At 44.0% G+C, this 24963-nt stretch overlaps 1 protein-coding gene across 4 annotated transcripts in view; it reads right to left on the reverse strand.

Moving 5' to 3' along the window:
* The window catches only part of EIF2AK3 (eukaryotic translation initiation factor 2 alpha kinase 3), a 394300-nt gene that overhangs the window by 107511 nt on the left and 261826 nt on the right, over window positions 1-24963 (reverse strand). For all 4 annotated transcript variants that reach the window (XM_069632207.1, XM_069632205.1, XM_069632206.1 and 1 more), the window contains 3 exons: window positions 21804-21926; window positions 20804-20953; window positions 585-1362 (listed from right to left, as the gene is read on the reverse strand). In XM_069632207.1, the coding sequence (XP_069488308.1) occupies window positions 585-1362; window positions 20804-20953; window positions 21804-21926 (1051 nt within the window). The remainder of the gene's footprint in view (window positions 1-584; window positions 1363-20803; window positions 20954-21803; window positions 21927-24963) is intronic.

Here is a 24963-nt window from a genome sequence, read left to right on the forward strand (position 1 = left end):
TCTGATGGACAAGGTTCCGTTCCCATTCCTAGTGAGAGACACCAATACAGTCTGGAGGAAAGGGGAAGGGACATAGGAGTACTGCCACTAACCAACCCTACTAAAAACTCCCCCTTCTGCATACACCTCTCAAACTCTGGACTAAACATAACCCATACCTCTACAGCACAACAAACCGCACACACATAATTACACCACAACAACGAAACAAACAACACAACCTCGCCCAACAGCACATGGCTACCAACCAAAAAACACTTCTGCTCAGCGAACCGCGAGAACCGAACTAAAGCTGCCAACAGCACATCAGAGCTCTCTTGCTCTGTCTCTCGCTTAGTCCTACTACTTACCCACCTCACTTTAAAGGTCAGGCTGAGCGCCAAGAAACCACTGACGTGGCAACAGTGCACGTTATAACAACCTTGAACATAAAATAACAATATACTTGTGAAAGCTAACAGCTGGTATCTTCTAGGGGAGTGTGGAGAGCTTTACCCCGCAAACATTCCCAGAGAACAAATCTAGAATTGGTGAATGCTTACTTTCTAAAAGGTGAAATCATAACAGCTTTTATAAAAACAAACCTTGAGATCTCTGTGCATTAGTCCCTTGTTATGTAAAAATTCAACAGCTTCTGCTATCTGCACGAAAATCTGTAGACTCTCCGTTCTTGGCCGGTCTTCCAACGTGCACCGTGAACTCATCCAATCTTTCAGGGTTTCCTTTCGGCAGAGCTGCATCTGTATGTAGAGATACACCTTGGGTGAGGTGGGTTTCACTTTGTCTCCAGTGTTTCTAGTCAGATCCAGGCTCAATGTTTTTGGTCTGGGAGGAGAAAGTGACATGGGACTCTCTGATGTTGATTTTCGTTCATAGAATTCACTACTGCGCGTTTCTTTTGTTGCCCGCAGACTATTCAAACGAGGTTTAAATACATGAACTCGATTCTGATTATTATTACAGGAGTTATCACAACCAGAGTCTTCAAATACTATAGAGGAGGATGTCCTCTCTCGCAGCTTCCCACCAGAGATCAGAGGTGGACAATTTGCATATGACTGTTCTGGATCATTTTCGTCAACAGTACTGCCACAGTCACAGTCACTACGAAAGCTGTCCTGAAGATGAAGCATTGGGTCCGTAGAATGGTTCAACTCCAGGTTTTCAGTGGTGGAAGATTCAACTGGGGAGGTCTGCCTTTTCAATGACCCCGAGTGAAGAGCAGCTGTGTCTGTAGAGAAGGAGCCAAAGCTTTCCGATGATGGAGTGATAACTTCCACGTGTTCCTTTAAAGACTCTGTTCCATGAAATTTGATTGAGAGAATATCAAATGATGTTGGAGAACTCAAAGGCCACTCCGTACTAGAAAAGAAAAAGTTTGTATTACAATATGTCACCACATTTGTTCCATCATTGCACCATTGTTACCAAAGTAGCATACTATTGACCAATTCAGTCTATAAAATGGCACCTAACAAACATTTCCCGATTCTATCAGATATATCAGTACAGCACGTTCTTGAGAAACATTTTATTTGTACAGCGCTCCAAACCCAGAGGTAGAAGGGCGCAAAAGAAGACGGTTACATTGTTGTGATGCATACAGATTCCAATTACAGCAGTTTACAAGGTATACAGACATGTTTGAGCAATGGAAGGGTACTCCCATATTGGGAGAAACTACAGATGCCAAAAACAACAATTTACAGAGTTTACATATATTTACATATATTTGAGCCTATGGTTAACATGTTTCCTGAAGATCTAGAAGGACTCGATAGTTTTAATGTAGAGGTAAGGTGTTCCTGAGTTTGGAGGCAAGTACTGTGAAGCTAGCTCCTCCAGCTCTTTTTAAGAGGAATCTGGGCACGGACAAGCATAGGGTATTGGAGGATCTAGTAGTTCTAGTGGAGAGTTTCAAGGTGAATTTGTTGGTGAGATAAGGTGGGGCTAAGTGGTTTAAGGCCTTGTATGTGAGGCAGATGGTTTTCAGGTCGATTTTTTGTCGGATGGAGAGCCATTTGCAGGATTTCCTGGCAGTGGAGATGTGCTCCCATCTGGGAATGTTAAATGCTGCGCGTAATGCGTTATTTTGAATTATTTGTAGTTTGTTAATTATCGATTGGTTGGCACCTAGGTACAAGCTATTGCAGTAATCCAGTTTGGATTGTATGAGGGCTCTTGCAAGAGTAAGGCAACTGTTGGCAGATAGGAAGGGTCTACTGGCCCTGATAAGTTTGCCGGTGTAAGCAGAAGCTGAGGCAATCATGTTACTTTGTTTGGAAAGGTTGCAGTTGACATCGAAGTAAAAACCAAGCGTTTTTACGCTTTTGGCGATGGGGATGGTGTGACCATCAATAGCAATGTTGTTGTATTTGGGATTCAATTTTGCCAGGTTGCTGGGAGAGCCGACACGGAGCAGCTCTGTTTTCTCATCGTTCAAGCAGAGGCCATGGGAGGCCATCCATGCCTGAATGATGGAGAATATTTTGTTTATCCGGGTGACGTCTGTCTGGTAGTTGCCTGTGATGGTAAGGAGTATCTGGGTGTCATCTGCGTAATTTGTATAGGTGACACCCAGACAGTCCAGTTGGTCAAATAGTGGCTTTGTAAATATGTTATGCAAAGTGGGGGAGACACAGGAGCCTTGTGGGACTCCGCAGGAGATGGGGATGGGGTCTGCTGCATCTGTAGATGAGAAGACCCGCATGGTTCCGTTTGCCAGAAAGGATTGTATCCATGTGGCTGCAGCAGAGGAGAAGTGAGCTGCGGTGGCGAGGTGGCTGCAGAGGATTTTATGGTCGACTAGGTCGAAGGCCGCTGAGAGGTCTAAGAGGAGTAGGATTGCGGTATTGCCTTTAATTCATCAATTTGACTTTTGAGGTCAACAAGGGCCGTTTCTGTTCCATGTTGAGGTCTGAAGCTGGATTGGCGTATTCCTAGCAGTTGGTTGGATTCTAGGTATTCCTGAATTTAGAGGTATGCGACTGTCCAAGATTTCTAATAGGAAGGGAACTGTGGTGATGGGTCTGTAGTTGGTGGGGATGGCTGGGTCAAGAGATTGTTTTTTCAGGAGTGTGAGAACCCATGATTGTTTTAGATTACTGGGGACTGAATTGTTGCGGAATGATAGGTTGATGAGTTTCGTGATGAAGGGGGAGAGGTCTCTGGCTGTGTCCTTTATGATCTGGGCGGGACAGCTATCCCCTTTGCAATTTGAGGGCTTTAGTGAGGTTATGATTTTCTGAACTTCTACCGTAGTTACTTTCTTGAAAGTGAAGCCTGATTTGGTATTGCTGGACGTAGGTGAGCCAAGGTTGGTGAGTTTCTTATTAGAGAGTTGTTGGCGTTTGTCCTCAATTTTAGTTTGGAGCCCTATGATTTTATTAAGGGCGTTTTGGATACTGGTGCACCAAGGTTTGTCCTTTGAGCAGGTATCCGCGGGTGTAAGTTGAGTTAATTTTTTTTAAATTACTCTGATTCATCAGCAGGCTTTTAGAAAAAAGAAAAAAGTCAACCTTTATTGCAGAGCACAAGTTTAGAAAGCAGATTTCAACTATAGCAGCTGACAAATACACTTGTTCTCTGTACTTCAAAAAATGTAAACACTTTAAGTTACTCAAAACTATTTACCAGCTAACATGAACTACTTTATCCACCTGTAGTCTGTAGCTTAAAAATACTGGAACTGGTTATTACTTTGCCAACCAGTCCAAACTCAGACAGGCTCAGAGAAGGTTGCGGGGCCAACGTAGCACTAGAGCTGGTTATCAACCTATGCACTTGGAAAGAGCGGACGCACCGGTGAAAGGCCCGTCACTGGAAGGTCCTCCCCATTCCCTGTGAATCGCCACTCCAAGTGCGCAATGAATCGGCAGCAGACACTGCCTTGCCGTCAGTCTTGCTGCCTTCTCAGAGAAAGAGGGAGGAAGAAGTGGGGGCTGATCAGGAGGACAATGGAAAAAGGAGGAAGATTAGACTGCATCCGTATTTCCTGTAGAGACTAGTACCTGTCCAGTAACATGCCGCTAAGCAACAGCAGTGTAACAAGTAGCAACATATTTAAAAATGACGCTTATTTACACTTTGGGAAAGTAAAAGCAAAATGATCTATGAACACATACTGTTGGGAAATATAACCACTGAGATGTTTTTCTTTAATTATATAGAAAGAAAACAATGGGGACTATTGAGTATTGTAATGCACAGCTGAAGATCAATTCCTCAATATTAAGGAAACAAAATTGCATTTTTGTATGGATTTAATGTTCATCATACATACTTAAGAGTTACAATTATCTGCTATCCCAGGAAGGTGGTGTTTTCTACCCCTTTTCTACGTTTAAGACTATGGGCCCAGGCCAGGGAGTTGTCATGATTAGAATCAGAGCTATACCTAATGGAGCGGATATATAGAAACCTCATGGTTCAGTACTGAGGTGTAGGACTGAGAAAAACCCTCAGAGTGAGGCGAGTCATTGAAAATGACTGAAATTAAGACTCTACTTACCTCAGGGTCGGACTGGGGCACAAAATTGGCTTGGGCACCAATGAAAACGTGTCTCAAAGTCACAAATGGCAAATCCTTTCTTTTGTGGCAGATTTAATAGTATCTAAGAGGTAATTTTGGGGTAAAATGTGTTGCAAATTGTGTGTTTTAAAGAAGTTGTTTAATAACAATGGTCAAAACTACTGGCTGCACAGTGAAGTAATTCACCAAAGTGGCTCACTCTACCCAAAACACTGGCCCACTTTGACCAAAAGAAATGGCCCACAGTAGCAGGTTGGGCCTGCATTTCGGTCTTTGCCCTAGTGGCTCGCCACAAAAAGTTTTCTAAGCACTTCAGATGTTTGAGAAGTGACTTATGAGAAAGCAAGTGGCCATAAAAATTGCAAGATTAAGCCATACATATCAGATTCAGTGTACCCTTTCAAAAGATTGTTTGAACCTGCCACTTGGGCAAGGGAGGAAGGCAAAAAGTATTGCCCAGGTAAGGGGGAAAAGACTGGGATTCGGAGCCAAAAGCCTACATGGGGGAGGATCCATGCTTGCCGTGGCCACACACACACGTACCCAGAGAAACTTATTCATATTTTTTTAGAATAAATGCTGCTTCGCATCATGGTCTGGTACCATCCCCCATAGGAGATAATAGCCCGCAAACATGAAGGAAAGGAACACATTCTTAAAACTAACTTGAAAAGTATGTGGGTTTTCTAGAAGTGCTTTACATCCTTCTCTGAACAACGTGGCTTATTACGTGTTCTATTGAAGTTTACTACCACAATTACTCCTTTTCGGGGCATGACCTGCTGATCTCTGCCTGTTTTTTGGTGCATTGGTTCATTTTTATCCTAGCTTGAAATTAATCAAGCCATTGAGTGTGCATTATAATTGTCTTCATAATGTTAAGTCACCTATACACCTTTACAACTGAACAGATTATCTCCAGTTCCAACGTTCCTTGAAATGTTACAATAAAACACCAAACCATCGTTAACATCAGGTCGGTCGATGCTGCAGGTAACCCTTTGTTTTAAATCGTTCTAAAGGATTTCGAATCTTGCCGCTAGAGTGCAGTGTATACTTCTACGATGGAGCCATGCCAAGCACTAACTATACTTACAAGTAATAGGGTAAATTACTTATTTATTCTGCATCTGTGCTCCGAGGAGTCTACTGGTAACAATAAAAAATATAGTCCATCCTAACTGTAGCACAGTGACAACTCAATCTGATAAAAAAAAATGTTTTATTGTATAATGGATGGTTTAGGATTTGCAAAACAGTGCACAAGGAATTAAAATGAATTCTACAAGTTTGCAATCAAGGTTTTCTTATAGAAAGCAAAAGAATGTGTAATCATCATAAGACATTGTGAGGATAATTTTGCAGCACCGCCTGGGGAGATGGATGTAGGAGCGGCTATGCCCTCGGCATGCACGTAGAGATTAAGTGATTGGCATCGTGGGGGGGTAGGTGCGTAATGGTTAGGTTTTGTACACTATGTAAGGGTGTGGAAGGAGGAGACTGACACACAGGTATAGCATGCTTTGGGGCAAAGACATTTATACCAAAAGAAAGAAAGAAGGAAACCTAACTATCCCCAACTCTAAGAAATATTACACTGCCTCAACAAAACCTAAGGAGCTGTCAGAATGTCTAACTAAAATGTCCACCGTCCTGTGTCCAGATCCTACTTCTACCCCTTACACTTCTAAATAAACTAACTTGGATCCGCCCTTTCTGAGTCCAGAAGAATGACTCCCTTCTTCTGGACAAAGAGTTCACAAGTAGGGGGAAAAGTCTTCCTTCCCCTGGCCTTTGGCACGCCCCTATTGAGCCCCAGCAGTTTGACCTTACCAGGTACTGCAAACAAGAGGGCTTGTTGGAGGACCTTGTCCTCGTGCATGGTTGGGTGTGCTTGACTCCTTTACAGTACCCCTGTTACACTCCTCTGCCAGAATACTGCCTCTGCTACAGAGGGTCCTTGACCCCATCTTTACGTTTCCATATCCTTGGGTCCAATTTGCCTTCACATTGGTTTCTCCCTCTCATGACCTCAACCACTTCCGATTGGCTTCTGTAGTGCCCTTGAGGTCCTCGGGCCACCCCTGTACCTTCTGTATGGGGTCCCGGTCTCTCACGTCGGGCCACCTTGCATCTTCTGATGGTTCCTCTGTGCTGTCTCCTGTTCGCGCGTTGCCGTGCATGGCTCCCCAGCACTTCCCAAGAGCCCAGTTTCACGTACATGCTGGACCGTGTTGCTCAACACTCTTCTGCATCAAAAGCCTCAGCCTCTTCCGGTCCTCTTACAAGCAGGGAGGGACGCCGTTTCTCATTCCGCCACGTCCTGGTCTGTAGCTGCAGGTCCAGCTCTTCCGTCTGCACAGTGCTTGCCTTGCTCGCGGAGCCTCCATGGAGGGACCAACCATCTTATTAATCCCTCTCTTTTAAAGTTCCATGGAACACAAAAGCTAGACTGCTGAATGCAATCGTTTGGTCAGTTCTTTTGAATATCGGTCACCGGTTTGCTGCATCATTCTAGATTTCAGCAGGCCCCTTCTATAGGGTACCACAAAGTGACGGTATAATGACAGGGTGGTGGAATCTGAAAGTTGTCTTTTTACATAGTCCAACATATTTGTATTTATTTAGGGTATTTCAAAGGAAGTACCACCACCACACTGTACTTCAGAGGCATGCATGAGAGAGGTGTATACATGCACTTTAGGATGAAGGATATTTTCTACAATGTGCGTGAACATTATTGCATTACTGACTTTGTGGTACCATTTCCGCAGTGGTGTCGATATAGTAAGGGGTTTTGGATGCAAGATTCCGAATGAGAACATGGAGGTCTGGGATCTTGGTTTCCAGCAAGAAGGAGGTCTTGAGCCGGTGTTGGAAGTGAATAAGGGAGAGGAATCTTGTAAGTGAAGAGAGGTCATTTCTGAGGTTGGGAGGATTTGTATAGAATGGACTGTTGAGTTTTTCTTTGTGGATTCTCTGGATGCTGGCAGTGTGATGGCATAAATGCAGGAAGAGAAAGCAAGCTCAGCACAATAGTCTGTAATTTTGGAATGTAAAGTTCCTCCCTCAGAAGGTCCGAACCGGAAGACAAATGGGCAAATGCAGTTCTAGAAGGATAGACACACAAACAGACATCAGTGAAACCGAGGTGGCATTCGGTAGTTCTCTGGGAGTTCCCGCTTCTACCGCTTATACAGTCGAGCAGAATTTGGAGGCATCCTTATAGGGGCACATACTGGGGTTATTGGGATAAGACCACCATAGGTGGTTATTTATGAAGAAAATTATTTGGTGCCTACCAGTGACATTGCAACTTTGATCAATACACAAGAAACACCTGACGTATGGCCAAGTCACACTAGCTTAAAAGCTAAAGATGAAGCAACAACTGTATCACTTAAAGGGGAAATACTAACGTGCCATGAAGCGGTCAAGGACTACCTGGAGGCCCAACTGGAGTCTAAAATGCTGGAAGGGCTGTGTTTTGGTTAGCTACATAACTTGGCAAGATATGTACATTCATTAGGCCAAGTACATTTTAAACTTGTGTTTATTTCAAGTACTTGGAACACGTGCAATAGTTTCAGAGAGCAGAGAAGACTTGTTTGTGGCATACATTCAATTTATAAATGGTATGCACTAAATAAAAAAAGGAATATGTAGTCTTCGACACAATTTGTTTTTCTCAATATAAATGCAGGAATATTAGTGCATGAACGGAAAGAGAAAATGAGCATTCACATGAAAGGTACTTCAGAGGAATGCTTTTCATTGGAGGGTTTCAAAAAGTAACTATGCAATGGCAGCTGGTACGTTAGGGTACCAGGGCATCGCCCCCTTATTACTCCACTAGGTCAAAGATCTGGACTACTTACATCTATAATCCAGTGGCTACTAGGGCAATGCACACAGGAAGCGCACTATAAATATCATGACATGCACCTCTGAGTGTGCATGATGTGTGGCCCAGGAATCAGCAAGGCCTGCTCTGGGGCGCATCTACAAACCTTTTGTTTGTGTACACGGAGTACTGAACTCCGCGCGTTCTGCCTAGGGCTTTGATGTCAAAGGTCGGCAGGGCGTTGCCAGTTACACCCCACCACCTCAGAAGCTTATACAAACAGCATACATTTGCATGAACAAGTAGCCCTGTGTTTCACCGATTCACTTGGACCACTCAGAATCCAGAGTGTGCTGTCAGTCACGCATGCATTCACGTTCCCTTGGCTGTTTTGAGCCAATGGAAACCGAATGTGTGATGAGCAGGGGTGGGTACTCATTGGCTGATTGTGCCTCACTATCTAGTCTGGCTCAACAGCAGCATGTGCAGATTGGACCGCTAAGTCCCCTTTGGTGGGCATTCTGACGGTCACCTTGCTGTGTCGAGCCAGCAAGGTGACCGCCATTGCCAGAGTCGGCCCTGTCTGCATTGCCGCCTACCTGCCGGACCTCCCAGGGAAGGAGCGTGAGCGATGGAGGTAGGCTGCATTTGTGCCGCGGGGGGTGGAGATGCAAAGAGTGCCCATGAAAATTGTGGCCTGTCTGGCATAGTAGGTTTGTGGTATGCTATGCTACCTGTTTGCGGGAGCAGAGCTGCAGAGGCCTTGCATCAGTTTGCATCCTCCCGAAGAACTCGCCCATCCGGACCTCCTTCCCTCTCTGCCTTCACAGCATGTTTAATCTCTGCTCGACTCTGATGCCTCACTACTGTGGAATACAGAATACTGGTGAAGAGGTTGTTAATCTTTTAGAATCACTCATCTATGGAAAGCGATTCATTCCTTTATTTGGACAAAGACTTTTGCATACGGTTTGTCAGATGGTACCTGTAAAGGCATAAGTGAAATATGCACTGTTCTTATCACCAGATAAAGAAAATGTCCAAGGGGCGGTTACGGAAAATGCACAAAATTGAGATCATGGAATAAAAATGTAATGTTCAAAGTCCTAAATCTCCACTTGACGCTTTATTCACAGTGCAGTGTGCAGCTGTTAAAGGTTACAGTAATCTGAAACATTTCACTGGTGTGTCTCTAGCAGTGGAAGTGGAAAGCACACCAGAGAACCAATGTATGGAAGAACAGAAAGGACCGCCATGCACTCTGCAGCCCCATTGTACCATTCTGGCGTTTATTTCCTCCCATTAAATGGCTGTCATTTTGGGGGCAGTTGCCACTTCACTGTGTGGTGCACACCATAGTTCTATTATCGGCTGCCTCCTCTTAAAAATAAAACGTGCATCTCGAAAAAACTGTTGATCATGCACCAAACTCCCAGACACCTTAAATTGTGCATTTGGCATCTTTGCGTGGGCGAGTTCACACACCGGAGCACTGTTTCATTCAGTAGTCAACAGCGAATCACCCCTTAAAGCCAGATTTCAATCCTGGGCTGAGTCGAAATCCGGAGATAGAGCATTTGAGTTATTCGCTCACCCAAGCAGTGCGCCTAGTCCCACACCTTGGAGGAGTCATATTTCACAAAGTATGCTGGCCGACTTTATGGAGTACCGCCTTGTGTTGAAATGAACTGTAGACCATTGAGCTGTTAATGCGGATTATGCAAACCTCTTAAAAGACAAACCTCTTCTGGACTCTTGGGTCTTGCCATCGCTGCCCTCTGAAATGGGTGGAATATGACAGTCATCAAAAGCTGTGCTCTCAGCATGTCAGGCATGCATTACTTTATCTCTGCGTTCTGAGACTATGCCTATTGTTCGTATTGTGACCTTGCAAACAACAACATTTTCAATTGGAAAGTGGGAAATGTGCCCGTGTCTAAAGCATTACTAATCTCAAACATCTGGCAAAAGCGTAAAGTTACTTCAGTATTACTCTGTGAAATGCCTCACTGCGTTTGTGTCATGGTCCTAAAGTACACAAGGAGGCCAACAACCCTCCTAGGCATCCCATGGTGTCTGCGGTTCCATTCTGGAACCACTATCCAACTATGTGGATTTCTTTATCAAGCCATTGGCGTTGGTCACATCTACTTACCTAAAAGATACCAGGGATGCTAAGAATTTAGCCCAAGTCCTGCCATTTGATCATGAAAAACTGTTGATAAATAACTATGGACATAGAAGCCCTTTACATAAATATTCCACAAGATAAGGCTTTTCGGATACTTTAGGAGGCATTTAATAATTGGCCTGTTCATCATGTTGTTCCCACTGACTTTTTTTTAATTGTGTGGCTCTTGCAATTCATTTTCATGTTTAAACAAGATTACTACAAGCAGGGTAAATCCATGGGCTGTACTTTTGCCCCAAATCTGTCCATCCTTTATATGGCTACTTTTGAAGAGACACAGATTCTTAGTGAATAATCAATTTCGTGAATCCACCTTTCTCTTTAGAATGTATATTGATGACTCACTTACCTGGAATGACACAGAATCCAAACTTTTGGAATTTGTGTCTTGGATCAACAATCTGGATGTAAATTTACATTTCATTTGTGAATATAATTTGATGCATCTCATTTTTGGATCTGTTGATCATTCATTCTGATGGATTTCTAGGGACAGATTAAGTCAACTGAACATAATACTGCTCTAGATTGTACAAATCAACATCCAAGGGCTTGATTGCGAAACCTTCCATATGGAATGTCTTTACATAAACACAAGAATTAAACTGAAATTTCACAATATGATGGAGAAGCAGATACTCTCCAAAAACGGCTTCTATTTCGAGCTTACTCTTACAAATGTCTTAAACAATGCCAGAAGCGAGCACGCTTCACTAACAGAGGGTCCTTCATTCAACTGTTAGTATCCATCCACACAAATGATGTCAATTTAGTGAAGTATGCCATCTGCTGTCCATGTCAAAAAATGTATATAGGAAAAACTTCTGTGCGATTAGAATTAATGAACATCGCTCCAACATACAGACGAAAACCATGATGCTCCTTTAGTCCCACATTTTATTGAGTGGACAGAAAGTAGACTAACTCATGGTTTTGCATTCATAAAGTAAATGCAGCCACGAGTGAAATGCTGGTTTATAAATTGTCTTGTATAGAACAATTGTAGATTTTCAATTTTAAAACTATTGAACATGGCCATAAACAATTAGATGAATGGCAATTTGGCAATCCCTCTTAATATATTACACAGAAGACAGTGGTATTTCAATATGCCTGCCAAGTTCCACCATTCCAATGAGCGTTTCAATATCGTGAAGTCCTTCATTTATGTTCGACCTTTCAGATTCTCACCAGAAGCCACACGATTATCATGCAAGTCCATGGCTAATAGATAATTGAACAAGTGACATGCAGTAAGTCTCTCTGCCTTTCATTGCGAAGAATGCTTTGGCACAAACTTGATTTCTTATTCCTTGCCAGCATTCTTTGTTGATAACGGTCCTCAGCCCGATCACTGAAGTGACACTACTGCTGATTATGGGTGAAGGTTTCATTGACCCCACTCCTCCTCGTGGCAATAGTCAAAGGGGGCCATGACGAAAGGACTTCAATCAAAATACTTGACTCTCTCAACACAGCATGCAGCGTTCATACGAAAACCTTCTCTCATCATTTTGGATGTATTAATTTCATTCTTTGCCCCCTCATATTTCTTGGCATAAATGGCGTCAGAATTTCTGTATATTGTCACTACTAAAAGTGATCTATTTAATTTACTTGCAACAATTAATCTGTTATTTTTAAGTGTCTAAAGCCAACATTTCCATAGGTTTAAGTGCATCCACATAATTACTTGGTGTGGTCAAAATTGCCAGGTTCCAATCGTTTTTGAAGGTATAAAACCAGGGATTTCTATATGCTCTTTTGACAACCGCATTTTCAGCTACTATATTTTGTCTCTGTGTTTGAAATAAAAGTGAACAGTAAGGACTGCACTCCACCTTGTCATGTGTCAGGTTCGTCTCTTGATCTCATCTTTACCTCTCCTCTTACTACGTCTCTCATTGCTGCACTCTCGGTCTATTTTTCTGATCATCATCCTCTCTCTTTTACAGTTTTTCCATCACCTTTAGTATCTGAGGCATGCCCGTCTGCAATATTTTATCGTAGGCGGGATCTTTCTTTTTTCAGCACACCCTTGTTTGTTTCATCATGTACTGTTATTCTTGCCTCTCACTCTTCCTTTTCTGCTGAGGCTGCTACTATTTTATCATCATCTCATCTCTTCATTGGATGACCTTTACCCAATATCTTTTTTTTTCCTTCACGCAAATGTCCTCAACCCTGGCTTTCTCCATATCTTTCCTCCATGCGAAAGGCACTTCATCGTCTTGAGCATCGTTGGCACAAGTCCAGGTCTGAAGGTGATTATCGGTCTAACTATTCTTACCATGTGCTCTATGATGGTCTTTTGCTTTCTGCTAAAAGTTCCTACTTCTCTGATCTTTTACGCGCTCAGTCTCAGTCAACTCACCGCAAACGTCCGTCACGTCTCCTCTCTCTCCTACCACTCCTGATCATTCTAGGAGTTCGACTTCGGCTGCTTCTGATTGTGCGGTTTTCTTCTCCACAAAAGGTAGCCTCTCTTCGGGCTACCATTGAGTCCACTATGTCCACTTCTAATACCATTGCTTCATAATCGTCCCCTAATGCCAACATCACAAGTTTTCGTCCCATTTCAAATTAGGAGATTTCTCTTGTACTAAACCAAGCCCATCCTAGGGCGTCTCCTTGTGACCCTATTCCATCAGTTCTTATTGCCAAAATCTACCCTTCTGTTGTCTCTTATTTAGCTTCCTTTTTTTAATACCCGTCTTACAATGTCTTTTTTTCCTGCTGTCTTTAAACATGCTTCTTTTCTTCCTATTCTAATAAAACCTTCTACTGATCTTAAATGTTAATCCTATTTCTCTTTTGCTGTATCTTTCTAAAATTCCCGAACGTCTTGTCTATTCACAAGTTTCTACTTTCATCTCTAATAATTCTATACTTCGTTTCAAATCTGGAGTTCGCCCTTTCATTCCACAGAAACTGCTCGTCTGTGACCAATTCATTACTCTTCTACTCTAAATGTCATCACTGGTTATCCTTTTAGACCCATCTGCTACGTTCGATATTATCACCCACTATTTGTTACTCTTATCAGTCTCCTCTTTTGGGTTCTTGGGATCGGTTTCTTATTTTCAATCTTATCTATCCCAAAGGACCTTTATCAGTCTCCTGGGCTGTGTTGACATTCGATACTTCTCCACTTGTTCATGGTGTTGCCCACGGTTCTTAGTACTTTAATTTTACCCCTCTATAATACTTCTGCTTTGGCTGAAGTAATTTCATCTTTAGGGTTTTCTAACCACTTTTACGTGGATGCTACTCAACTTTTATCTTTTTCTTCCTTTACTCTCGAAATTCACGTCTTAACTATTAATTCTTGGATGACGGAAAATATTTTTGTTTTAAACACTACTAGAAAATCTCTTTCTACCTGCTAATACTATTCCACCCCCTCTTTTTCCTTCCTTTATTTCTTTTTCTCTGTCTCAGCTTCCCATCTCTCCTACGGCTCGTAACCCGGGACTTTACTTTGATTCTGATGTATACTTCAAGCAATATATTTCTTTATCTTCTCGAGCATGCCGCTATCAAACATCCGTAAGGCTCGCCCTTTTTGAACGTTTGATGCTACTAAGCATTTGGTCTCTTCATTAATTGTTTCTCGTCTTTTCTACTGTTCTGTTCCCTTATTTTGTCTTCCGTTATCTCATCTTGCATCATTGACAACAGTGTTTAATGCTTCTGTTCGTCTGCTCTATCTTCTTCCTCCTCCTCCTCCTCTGGCAGTGCTTAATTTGTAAAAAAATAAGTGCCAGTGCCCAAAAAATATTGGCCCCATAATCCCATATTCCCGGGCGCGGCACGGCCCGCAGCGCAGGCACGGCCCCGCACTCAGCGCAGGCGCGCCAGCCGCGCCAGTTCAATGCTAGACCTACCCAGATCGGCCCACCACCAGCCCATCACACTGCTGCTCCATGTCACATGTTTGGCGCTGCAACAACTGCTGGCACAGGCTAGTAGTAAATACGCAACTAAGACATGCCCATCCTGTAACTGCGCCTCAATGCCCCCTGGCTGTGTGAGCGCTTTAAAAATGCAAATAAATAAAAAAGCATTCTGTTTCAGTCACTGTTGCACTTTATTTGCCTCTACCCCTTCTGCCCCATCTGACAGTCTGTTAAAGTACACCAAGTATTGTTAATCGGTTACCTCCAGGAATAGCTCCCTCCCCTCACCCCGTTCTTCAGTCACCTCATCCAGGTGTTTTGTGTAATCAATTTACTCTCAAGCCCTTGTCATCACATCTCATAAATGCATCCCCCTTTACCCTTCCTTCATGGTGTTATATAACTTGGAAAAAGTAATTTCTGCAAGACATTGGGCCTCATTACGAGCTTGGAGGCAGCCATGGTTGGTATATCTGAGGATTCCTATCTTAAGATTGCATGTGCTCGGAGCATACTGTACCCAGGTTAAGGGGCCACATCTGATGTATAAACCACACATCAGGATAGAAAACATGCGCTGGAATTATGTAAAAAAATGACAGCAAAAGACGGTTGAGAATTATACACGAATACTCAACTAGTGCTTTTATTTATGATGACAGATTAGTGGGCAGGTGCACCATGTTTATCCCCGTCTAGTTTCCAGGTATGTATTTTTAAGCCTGAAATGGCATTTTAGAAGTTCGTCTTTGCATGGAGTTTTCTCGCGAAGTACAGCCGGTTCGGTTTCGGCCCAATACGTGCACCGTTCCAGGTCCCCTCGCTGAAGCTCGTTTGTGAACTAATGAGGCCGATAACATTAAAAGGAAGAACGGAAACACCCAGGCACAAATTCACAGTTCATGTTTCGCTTAGTTTAATGCTATCCAGGGTCGGACTGGGGCATACAATTGTCTCGAGTCGGGCTCGGCACAAATGAAAAAGTGGCCAAAGTTAGAAATGACAATTCATTCCTTTTGTGACAGACACTAGTGGGAGCACATAGAGCCCGTGCCCCGCCCAGTCCTGGGATTTGCCCTGCCTTGCCTCAATCACTTAGGCTACCTTCCATGGGGCCACCACCGCCACTGCCATGCTGAGCCTGATGATGACAAAAATAGGTGCACAGTGCAGCAGCCCAACGTAAGGTAAGATTTTAAAAGAAAAAAAACGTATATTTGGGCGGCTGGAGCCCATCACTTTCAAAGTGATGGGCCACAGCCGCCACTCAAAATAAGTTATTTCTTTTAAAACCTACCTTCCGTGGGGCGGAAAGTTTTCAAAGAAAAAAGTAAAAAACATACTTTTGGGCACAATCCATGGCCCCGGCTGCCCGCGGCAGTCATCCGACTCAGTCTGCGGCAGCTGCCAGCCCCTGGTCGCAGAAATGCACTGGCATTGACTGCCATCAGCAGCACAATGCACACAGGTCACACAGACAGAAGCCCGGGTGCGGACGGGCCCCTGGTGGGGTCCAGACTCCTGGGCAGTCAGGACACTACCAGGGGACCGTGCCGCCACCTGGGCCCCGACCTGGGCCTTCCTTGCCTGATCACTTGACTGTGACAGGCTCAGGCTGCACCGCACGCAACAACAAGTGACTTACCTGCTTTGCCGGATGGGACTTGGTCTCCTGTCGGGCCTCAGGGTGGGGGAGGGGTGGGTGCGCACATTGGCACCCGCACAAATGAAAAAGCAGACAAGGGGGCCCAAGGAAGCGACTAGGCCGCACCACGCAGTGCAGCAGGGCAGACTGTCTCTCTCACAAGTCAGGACCGACAACGCCACGCCTCGACACCTTCACTTCACAGTAACTCGTGAATTGAAGGTGGCGCCGCGCTGCCTTCTGTGGCAACAACACGTCACCATGTAATTTCACTGGCTCAGAAGAACAGCCAATGAAAACTGCACATTCTGTGTTACTATACAGAATGTATCAAATACTGCATAGTAACAACAGAATGGTAGTTTTCACTGGCTGTTTGTAACAGTTTGTTGTTCATTGCTATTGCTGTCCCCTCCCAGGACCAGCCAGCCATGGCCTGCAACCTGCAAGCATGAGAGAGATCGAGATCAGAATGACAAATCCCAATGATTTATAATCGAAGCAAAGCAAAGTGGAAAAACAAACCAAGCAGTTGCACGTGCGCTGGCCCCGCCTGAGTTCCGGCAACCACCCCCACAAATTAAGCACTGTCCTCTAGACTCTTTATGTCTTCTCTCTTGGCTGGATTTCTTTTCATAAAAGTCAAAAATTCAAATTCCTGTGGTTAGTTTTCAAATCTGCTCTTGCTCAAATCTATCTTTCTTCTGTGCTATCCTTCTATATTCTGACCCGGTCTCATTGTTCCCGGTCTCAAATTCTTCTCGCAGGTCCGCGTCCTCCATGTGCTAAATCCAGTTTTCGTTCCTTTTGACTACTCGCACCTTCTCCCTGGAATCGTCTCCCACTTTCTCTCTGTGCTCTTTCTATATACTCTTTATTTCGTTCCTCACTAAAAGCACATCTTCTAGAAATTGACTTACAAGGTTGAGTGTTTTTTATATGCATTTTCATTTTTTGTACTGTTTATTATAACTATGTACAACGCTTTATAAATTCCAAATAAAATACAAAATACAAATACAGCCATTAAATACTTAATGCATAGTACATTAATTAGTGGAGCAGCAACTAACATTTAAACATTTCATGAGCTCGACAGTGAATGATATAGCTACAATTGCAATCTACATTTGGGTCTGTGTAGAATCATTGGCATTCAGGGCAAGACATTGCAAGTGCCTTTTGTGATGCTGGAAATGCATCGCAGGGACAGGGCCGCCGTATCCTTGTCCTATACTGCTTCTTATCGTGTGTTCTGTCGTGTTTTCCGCGCAGGAGTTCATGTGGGACTCCTGGCGGGGCAGCTCTCTCTCTTTTGGTTTGGTAAACGGACCCATGGGATACCCTTATGGCACCCATGGGTAGGGGTACAACCCTGTGCCACTAGTGTATGTTTTGGGCACCTTTGTGTGACCCCACAGAGCAGGGTAGGAGCTGGTGGCAGCTCCGTGCTGAAATGACTGGTGCCCTGAGCGTCCTCCATTTTGGGATGCCCAGGCCCTGTCATTGGTAGATTCCAGATGGAGACAAAATGGCCCCCATGGCCTCTTGCCTTCCATCACCTGTTACCTTGATCTTCCCGAAGTCCTGGGAAGCCCTGCCTCTGTCACTTCCCCCTGACTGGCTATTGGGTGGAAGTTCGGTATATGGTAGTGTGGAGAAGTGCCGACCAGACTGGCTGGAGCCTTCTCAACGACCGTATGTTGTGAGTACGCCTGTGGGTGGGACCTGGGTGAATGGAGTGTGTGACGAAGATACATTTTATGTTGTGGCTGTCTAGTATCTGGTGGTTGACACAATGGTTGAGACAGCCCTGCCTGAAACCGGTATGAATGCAGCTTGGAGTGTTGAATGGCTCTGTACTTGTCCCAATACACATAACTTGTTGTGAGTGTCTGGAGAGAAGTGAATGGCCTGAATACCCCGTGTGCCTGATTGGTTGCCTGCCTGCATGAATGCCCGTAGTCGTGATTGGATTCTTGAGAGCGACCCAGCGGAATGAATGGGAGATCAACAGTATATCCGGGGACCTCTCACTGCTAGGAATCGGTAGGGGTACAACTGGAGTGAAGCTTAACCTGGAGCCGTGCTGGATGAGAATTGCTGTTGCTCTCCTTCGCAATCTGAAAGCTGCTGTGCTTCAAGAACTGACCCCGAGAAGACCTGGTAAGGCGCCCTCTTCCCGAGCTACAAGGGACCATCATGCACAGCTGATCTTTGCCTTAGCTCCCTAGTAGACAGACCTTCGACAGGCTGCCGACCCGATACGGGGACGGCTGCGGAACTCCAAGGAGAAGTGCCCGGACTGTTGTCCGTCACGGTCGCCGTCGCCGACTGGAGCCGCCGTGCTCCCATTGCCTAAGAAATTTCATTGATCCAAGGACGCTCACATCCACATCGTCGCCGCTGTATCCTGCTGGAGAAGGCCTGACCGTCGACGCGCCGAGGAGCATCCACCGGTGGGTTTCCCGCCATCCAAGACCACAGAGATACCGACGACTCAACGCCCTTGCTGGGCCACAGTTCTTGAACCCTTGTGGTCCAGAACTATCGACACCGAGGTGCCCCGCACGCCTCTTCCTTGCAGGACGTTTACGCTTCCCAGTCAACGAGCACCGCTAGGAATGATGCGGCCAGTTCACTGTCGTAACTTGACCTGTTCTCCGTCGGACGTTCAACGACCCGTGACTCCTGCCTGAAAGGGAGGACACTCAAGAAGGGTTGTCGATTTCCCTGATGCGGAACGCTACAACACCAAGGTACTTTGGGGTTGCAGGACTATTGGGAAGTCTAAGGGTGAACAATATATGGACTGGGCTTGTATCTTTCTTCTACAGGTTGCCCAGGTGGGGGGGGGGGGAGGGAATCTCCACACAGAGCTGTGTTTAACGGTAGTTACCAGTATTCTGCCTATTGTTCAACCATCTTGCTTTCCTTCCTCTCTCTACTGTTGGTTTCCTCTTTATTTGGATCTGTGTGTCATTCTGACCGTATGCACTTGAATAAGATCTAATAACGTTAGTGGTACCACTTTAGAATTGTACATATTTACCATTGTTGATTTTCGGAGTACAAAGTGAGTTATCGTGATTGTGTATATGACCTTAAATATTAATTATATAAAGACTGTGTTTTAACCGATACAGTGTGTTGAAATTCCTTCGTGGGCTACACTGTACTTAAGAACCAGCTCGCATCACCTCCCGAGAAGATTAGGCCTTGATTGCTCGTCCATTGTTACCGTAATAGAGAATCTTGGCAGGGGTCTCTGTGCCTCCCCTCTACCATATAGAGAGCGGAAGTGCAGACCCCCCTCAGGTCTTTACACCTTTTTATTTGAAGTATGATGAAACTTGAGTTTATATAATAACAAGAGCGTGCAGAATTCAAGAATGTCAACTTACATTGCATTTTTCTCCTGCCAAAAACAGAAAGACTATCAAGTCAAAGAATGGAATGTTAGTGCACTTTTCGTGGAGGTTACACAGTCCTATAGTTTGCAGGTGCTGCTCTTTGGGATCTTTTAAACAGGTCTTTCTGTGCACCTGGCTGTGGTGTACTTTGGTCTTGACATGACAGCGGTACAAGTTCTGTGTGTGCATTTCTCTCGTTTTAGAGGTTCCTGCACTATCCACATGCCTATGTTCTAGGGTGGCTGTACTGCAACTGTGTGTCAGCTATGCAGCTGTGCCACCGTGGGATTCCTTGTCAGTGTCTTTTTAATTTCACCATAATGTTAGAGGAGAGCGACTTATTGCAAATTCATTTGCTTACCATACCACCATATATAAAAGGGGCAATTTTTAAGTGCACATTATAGCATTTGATTGCTCTGGAAGTTACCTTGCAGGCAGTTCTTTTACTTCCTTCTGCTGGTCCCATGGAATACATCAGTGGTCCTTCTTTATAACTTCGATCCCTTCCTTCTTTGGTTCAGTTAGTCTGCACTTCATGGGATTGCAGCTTGTGTTCACCCATGTGGATAGAAGGTCCTGCCAAGTTTGACACCAAAAGCTACCAGGAGCTAGTTTCATCTCCCCAGGTGCCACACAAATATACATATGTGACATTCACTCTTTGCCCTTGGGAATGTCTAAATAAACTTTAGGACACCTTTCGAAGGCAAAGTGTAATTGATAATATATAGTGGACAGCTCGAGAAGTAATAGTAAGCAGGACCCATCACTGGAGAACGAGAAGCTGAGTGAGATCTTAAAACCTGGCGATTTTGGGCAATACTTTCCAAAACTGTCTAGGTATAGAGGAGAGTGAGCAAACCCCCTCCAAACCACAATTCAGGAGTTTGGAGTTCACTCTTCGCTCTCGCTCACAAATTCAGGATCCACCGTTTACACCCTACTAGTTTTCAAAGTCACCAGCCGCCACTGTTCTAGAGGAGACAAACATTTACCTCAAAATAAAACATGCATTTATCTAATGCATGCATGCATTTTGGTAGCTTATGAGATAAATACTTGCCTTAATTATGCCAGTATACAGTTTAAAAGTAATATGAATAACTGGCACGTAATACCTTGACAAGCCGTATTATTTAATTTTGTTTCCATTGGTAAGTGCAGAATGCATGAAAAATACAGAGTGACTTGACTTCATATGAGAGCAGAGAGAATGCACCTCTTTATCTTCTTAATACAGGGATTTAAATGAGAGGTTTCAGAAGGTCACAGATTACCTCTCATCCTTCAGCCAGATTTCATCCATCTTTTCTTGCCATCGTTCTGGTGGGGCTTCTATCCAAGCATTGAAATAGCGGACGATGCCCGGGTGCTCAAGTTTAGCTAAAGCTTTAACTTCCCGCATCACCTTTTCACGAGCCAGCTCCCTGTAATGAAACGACAGAACTCAAATTAAAACATACATATACCTCAGACGATAAAGGTCATCCGGCTGCAACTAAGGATTGAAATATTAGAAGCTGAAGTAAAAAATAACATTGAGCGCAAGTCATGGAACACCGAAGAAAATTCACAGAATTTGATCTTTTCCTTACAACAAACTACAGATGAGAAAGGGCCCTTTTCTAGCATCTAGCGCAATCCTAAAATGGAAACCAAGAGCAAGTGCAAAGCCGGTTATAGACACATTTCTAGTGCATTTGACATAGCTCTGATAGCCGCAGTGGATGGCAGTTCTAATTACAAAAACCGCTGAGGGGAGCTAACCACACCAGAAGGCTACACCTTGCTATTAGCATCATACATTTAGGTAGTGTTGCATGGATGTTTTTACAACATCGCACACCACACTAAATATATTGCATGCAGTGTCCTAATGCAGACGCCGAGTACATAACACCACAGAGGGATGGAAAAACATGAATTTATAATCTCAGAAGAGCATAAATACCACATGTACATACATCAAAACATAAAAGGGGTATTTAGTTTTGCCTACAATAAAACATTCAAGTCGTAATGTATTCAAGCTGAAATTCAAGATAAGTTAAATCTTTGTTCATTCCTGGCAAGACAACTAAATGTTTTCTATTTTCTCATGGGGTTGGATTTACAGCAGAAGCCCTCTCTCAGATTAGGGATTAATCCTGAACAAAGACAGATTCCAGAAAAACAATATATCTCGACTTTACTGTCCTCAATAAAACATCCCATCACTGATTTTCAGACGATTACACCCATGACCCCTAGACCAGACAACTCCAGTTCCTGTATTACCTGTTGGGGAGGCTGATTCTCTTGATCGCGTAGTTGCAGTCATCAACCTTGTTCCTGGCTTCAAAGACCACACCAAAGCCACCACGACCAAGGCACTGCACCGATTCAAAATCCGTAAGATATCTGTAAATACAATCATTGTTTTTAGCATTCAATTGTTAAGACAGTCTAGAAGCTAACTCTGGCTTCTTAATACTTCAATGCAAGATTATTACTCAAATAATTGCATTTTACTAAAATAAAAGGCAAGTAGGCGGCAGATCCTGCATTAGAAACTCATACTGGCTGATTAAATAGTTATCAGGTAAATACTGAATAGGCATTGGTTGTATAAAATGCATATGGGTATATAAAATGCATATGCGATTAGTTATTTGCATGTCGGCGTATGTTCTTGAGGATGTTCTTTCCACGGTACACGATTCTGTGCACAGGCTCCTTACCTGCTGACAAGGCTAGTCCAAGCTCCTCTTCCATTTGTCCTGTGCCCTTCCTGGTTTTCCCCCTGCCACCCCTTTAAACTATAGGATTCTGCCGCTGCTGAAGCCCTTCCACCGTCTCCACTCGGAGGCTGGTTGAGCCAATCTTTGGAGTGGGGGGTGATGGGAGTAGCATGTTTGACTGGTGGTTCTTTTTCCTGCCCTCTCTGTGCATGGGGAGGAACCTCATACCTTCTGTAGCAGCCAAGAGGAAACAACCTAGTTCCCCACTAATGCTCCCTTTTTCCACTGGTTTCTGCTGTCCTGCCACCCATAACATGGCCCAACACCCTGCTCCAATTGAAAACCACACATGTGCAGTCACATGTGCAGTTATGTGGGCCACTGCGTAGCAGCATCAGCATAATTATCCTCTCACATTATTTGCATAGTGCTTGATTTAACTGAAAACTAGATTTGATGCATACCTCTTGCATTCAGTGAGTACCCATAAGAGAAGGGGTCTTGGTTTCAATGATCTCAAGAATGGCTGCAGGAGTCTTCTTTTTATCCTAAATTAGAGAAGAGTCGCCCCAGGCCCATCAATAATAAGTATCTACACCTATCAAATTGGCAAAGACTGTCCAATCATGGACAGCCTGTGCCAGCACATCTGCACAGCAACAGACACGCTGAACAGGATGTGGACTGTAACTTGTATCGGACAATCCCCCACACCAAGTCCAACACCACAAGACAGCTGGACCAATAGCACAAAGATCAACTCTGCAACAACAAACCGAAGATAAACTAACCCCAAAAAAAAAGAAAAAAAAAAAACACAAACACTTTCAAAACTCAAAATTCCGCAAACATATTGGGCCAAAGGAAAGAAAGAGCAGAAAGAACAAACCCAACTGAACACCACCAAAGACCCACAACTGCAGCACACACTCCCACAGACAATAACGACAACAGAACCAGCACTGAGAGAAGAGAGAAATCCCTTTACCTAACTCCGTACCTCGCAAATAACCACTCACCGGAACGAGCCGACCAAACGTACAAATCAAGAATGACCAACAACCAAACACCCACGCAGAAGAACGGATAAAGCTAAACTAGAAATCACAAGAACATAATCGACGCCCTAACTCCTTACATCACCAAAACAAGAGGATCCTCCGCTCAGCAGCCACAAAATTTAGAAGAGGATCCTGATGAAAAGAAAAACCCAAGACTGAACCTAGGAGAGCTTTGACGAGACAGACACAACTGTACCAACACCACAACTAGAGATTGATTTGGAAGGAAACTTTAACACCAGTCAGAAGACAATGCTGACAAAGCACAAACCAAACTCTAACTTTAAAATCCACTGCAACCTAATAAACGCAAGATACATGTCAAAACACTGAGATCTTTGACCTCTGCAACAACGGCATCAACATCCTATTCATCACAAAAACACGGCTGGTTGACAACTACAAAATTACACTCCAAAGCTGCCTCTCCAGCAACTTCAAATGCCTTCAGTTAAAGAGGCAAAATAAAGGAGGAGGCCTCGCAATAGCATTCAAAGAACACCTGAAAGTAAAAACAAACCTCTTAACATCAACTGCAAAACCATGGTCATACACTTATCGGCGAATCCAAAAACAAACATCAAAATTCATACTGGTCTACAGACCACCGACATACGATGCAACCTTTGTCGACAACTTCATAGAAGCCATCACCAACATAGCCATCGAACATGAACATCTAATAATCCTGGGGGACGTCAACATTTTGTTAGAAGAAAAACAAGCCAACTCTCAAAACTCACTAATTGGGCAGCTAACAATCATGAATCTACAACAGTTGGTCAAAGGGGTAACACACTCGGCAGGACACACCCTTGAGGCAATCCTCGCCAAGATGAAACTTATCACCACGGCAACACTGATGCAAATACTTTGGAGCGACCATCTCATCCCATTTGTGATCACACTACCAACTCATGTCAGTCATCCAGCCCCTCAAGATCCCAACCACCACAAAGAAACTGGAAAACCGTCAAAGCAAGCAACCTAATAGAACAACTGGAGACAACCAAACCTTCAACAGCAGAACTGGGGAAGGCAGACCTAGACAGGAAAGTGGAGCTACGCCACAAATGGATTACTGATACAATCGAAAACATCGCCCTGGAAAAACCATTTACCCCCTCAAGAAAAAGAGCAATGGCAAAATGGTTCACCCCACTACTAAGCAGCTGGAATTGGAATGTTGCAAAGAATACAACCAAGATAAGAAAACCCAGTTCCAGAAACAAATCTGATCATATCAGAAGGAAATTCAAAAAGGCAAAGAGAAGGCATTATGATGACAGAATCACCAATGCCACCAACACACAAAAAATATGTTCAACATCATAAAAGAAATGCGAAACCCACCAGGTTGTGACAACACTCCAACCCCCTCAGAGAAACTATTCAACAACTTGGCAGACCATTTCAAAAACAAAATCAACGACATCTGACAAATCATACAAACAGACCAACCAACCCTAACTCTCAACCAACCGGACTCGATGAGGAGCCACAGCCCAAACTCCAAAATGTCCCGGAAATATCAGTAGAGACATTCGTCAAGCTGGTAAAATACAGAAAGAAAGCGGGATCACCCATGGATCCCTGCCCCCCCTGACATCTACAAATGAATCCGCGCACAAGGAACGCCATCAGAATATTACAAAA

This window comes from Ambystoma mexicanum, chromosome 6q (assembly GCF_040938575.1).
Source record: "Ambystoma mexicanum isolate Mex_15411 chromosome 6q, UKY_AmexF1_1, whole genome shotgun sequence".
Classification (NCBI taxonomy): Eukaryota; Metazoa; Chordata; class Amphibia; order Caudata; family Ambystomatidae; genus Ambystoma; species Ambystoma mexicanum.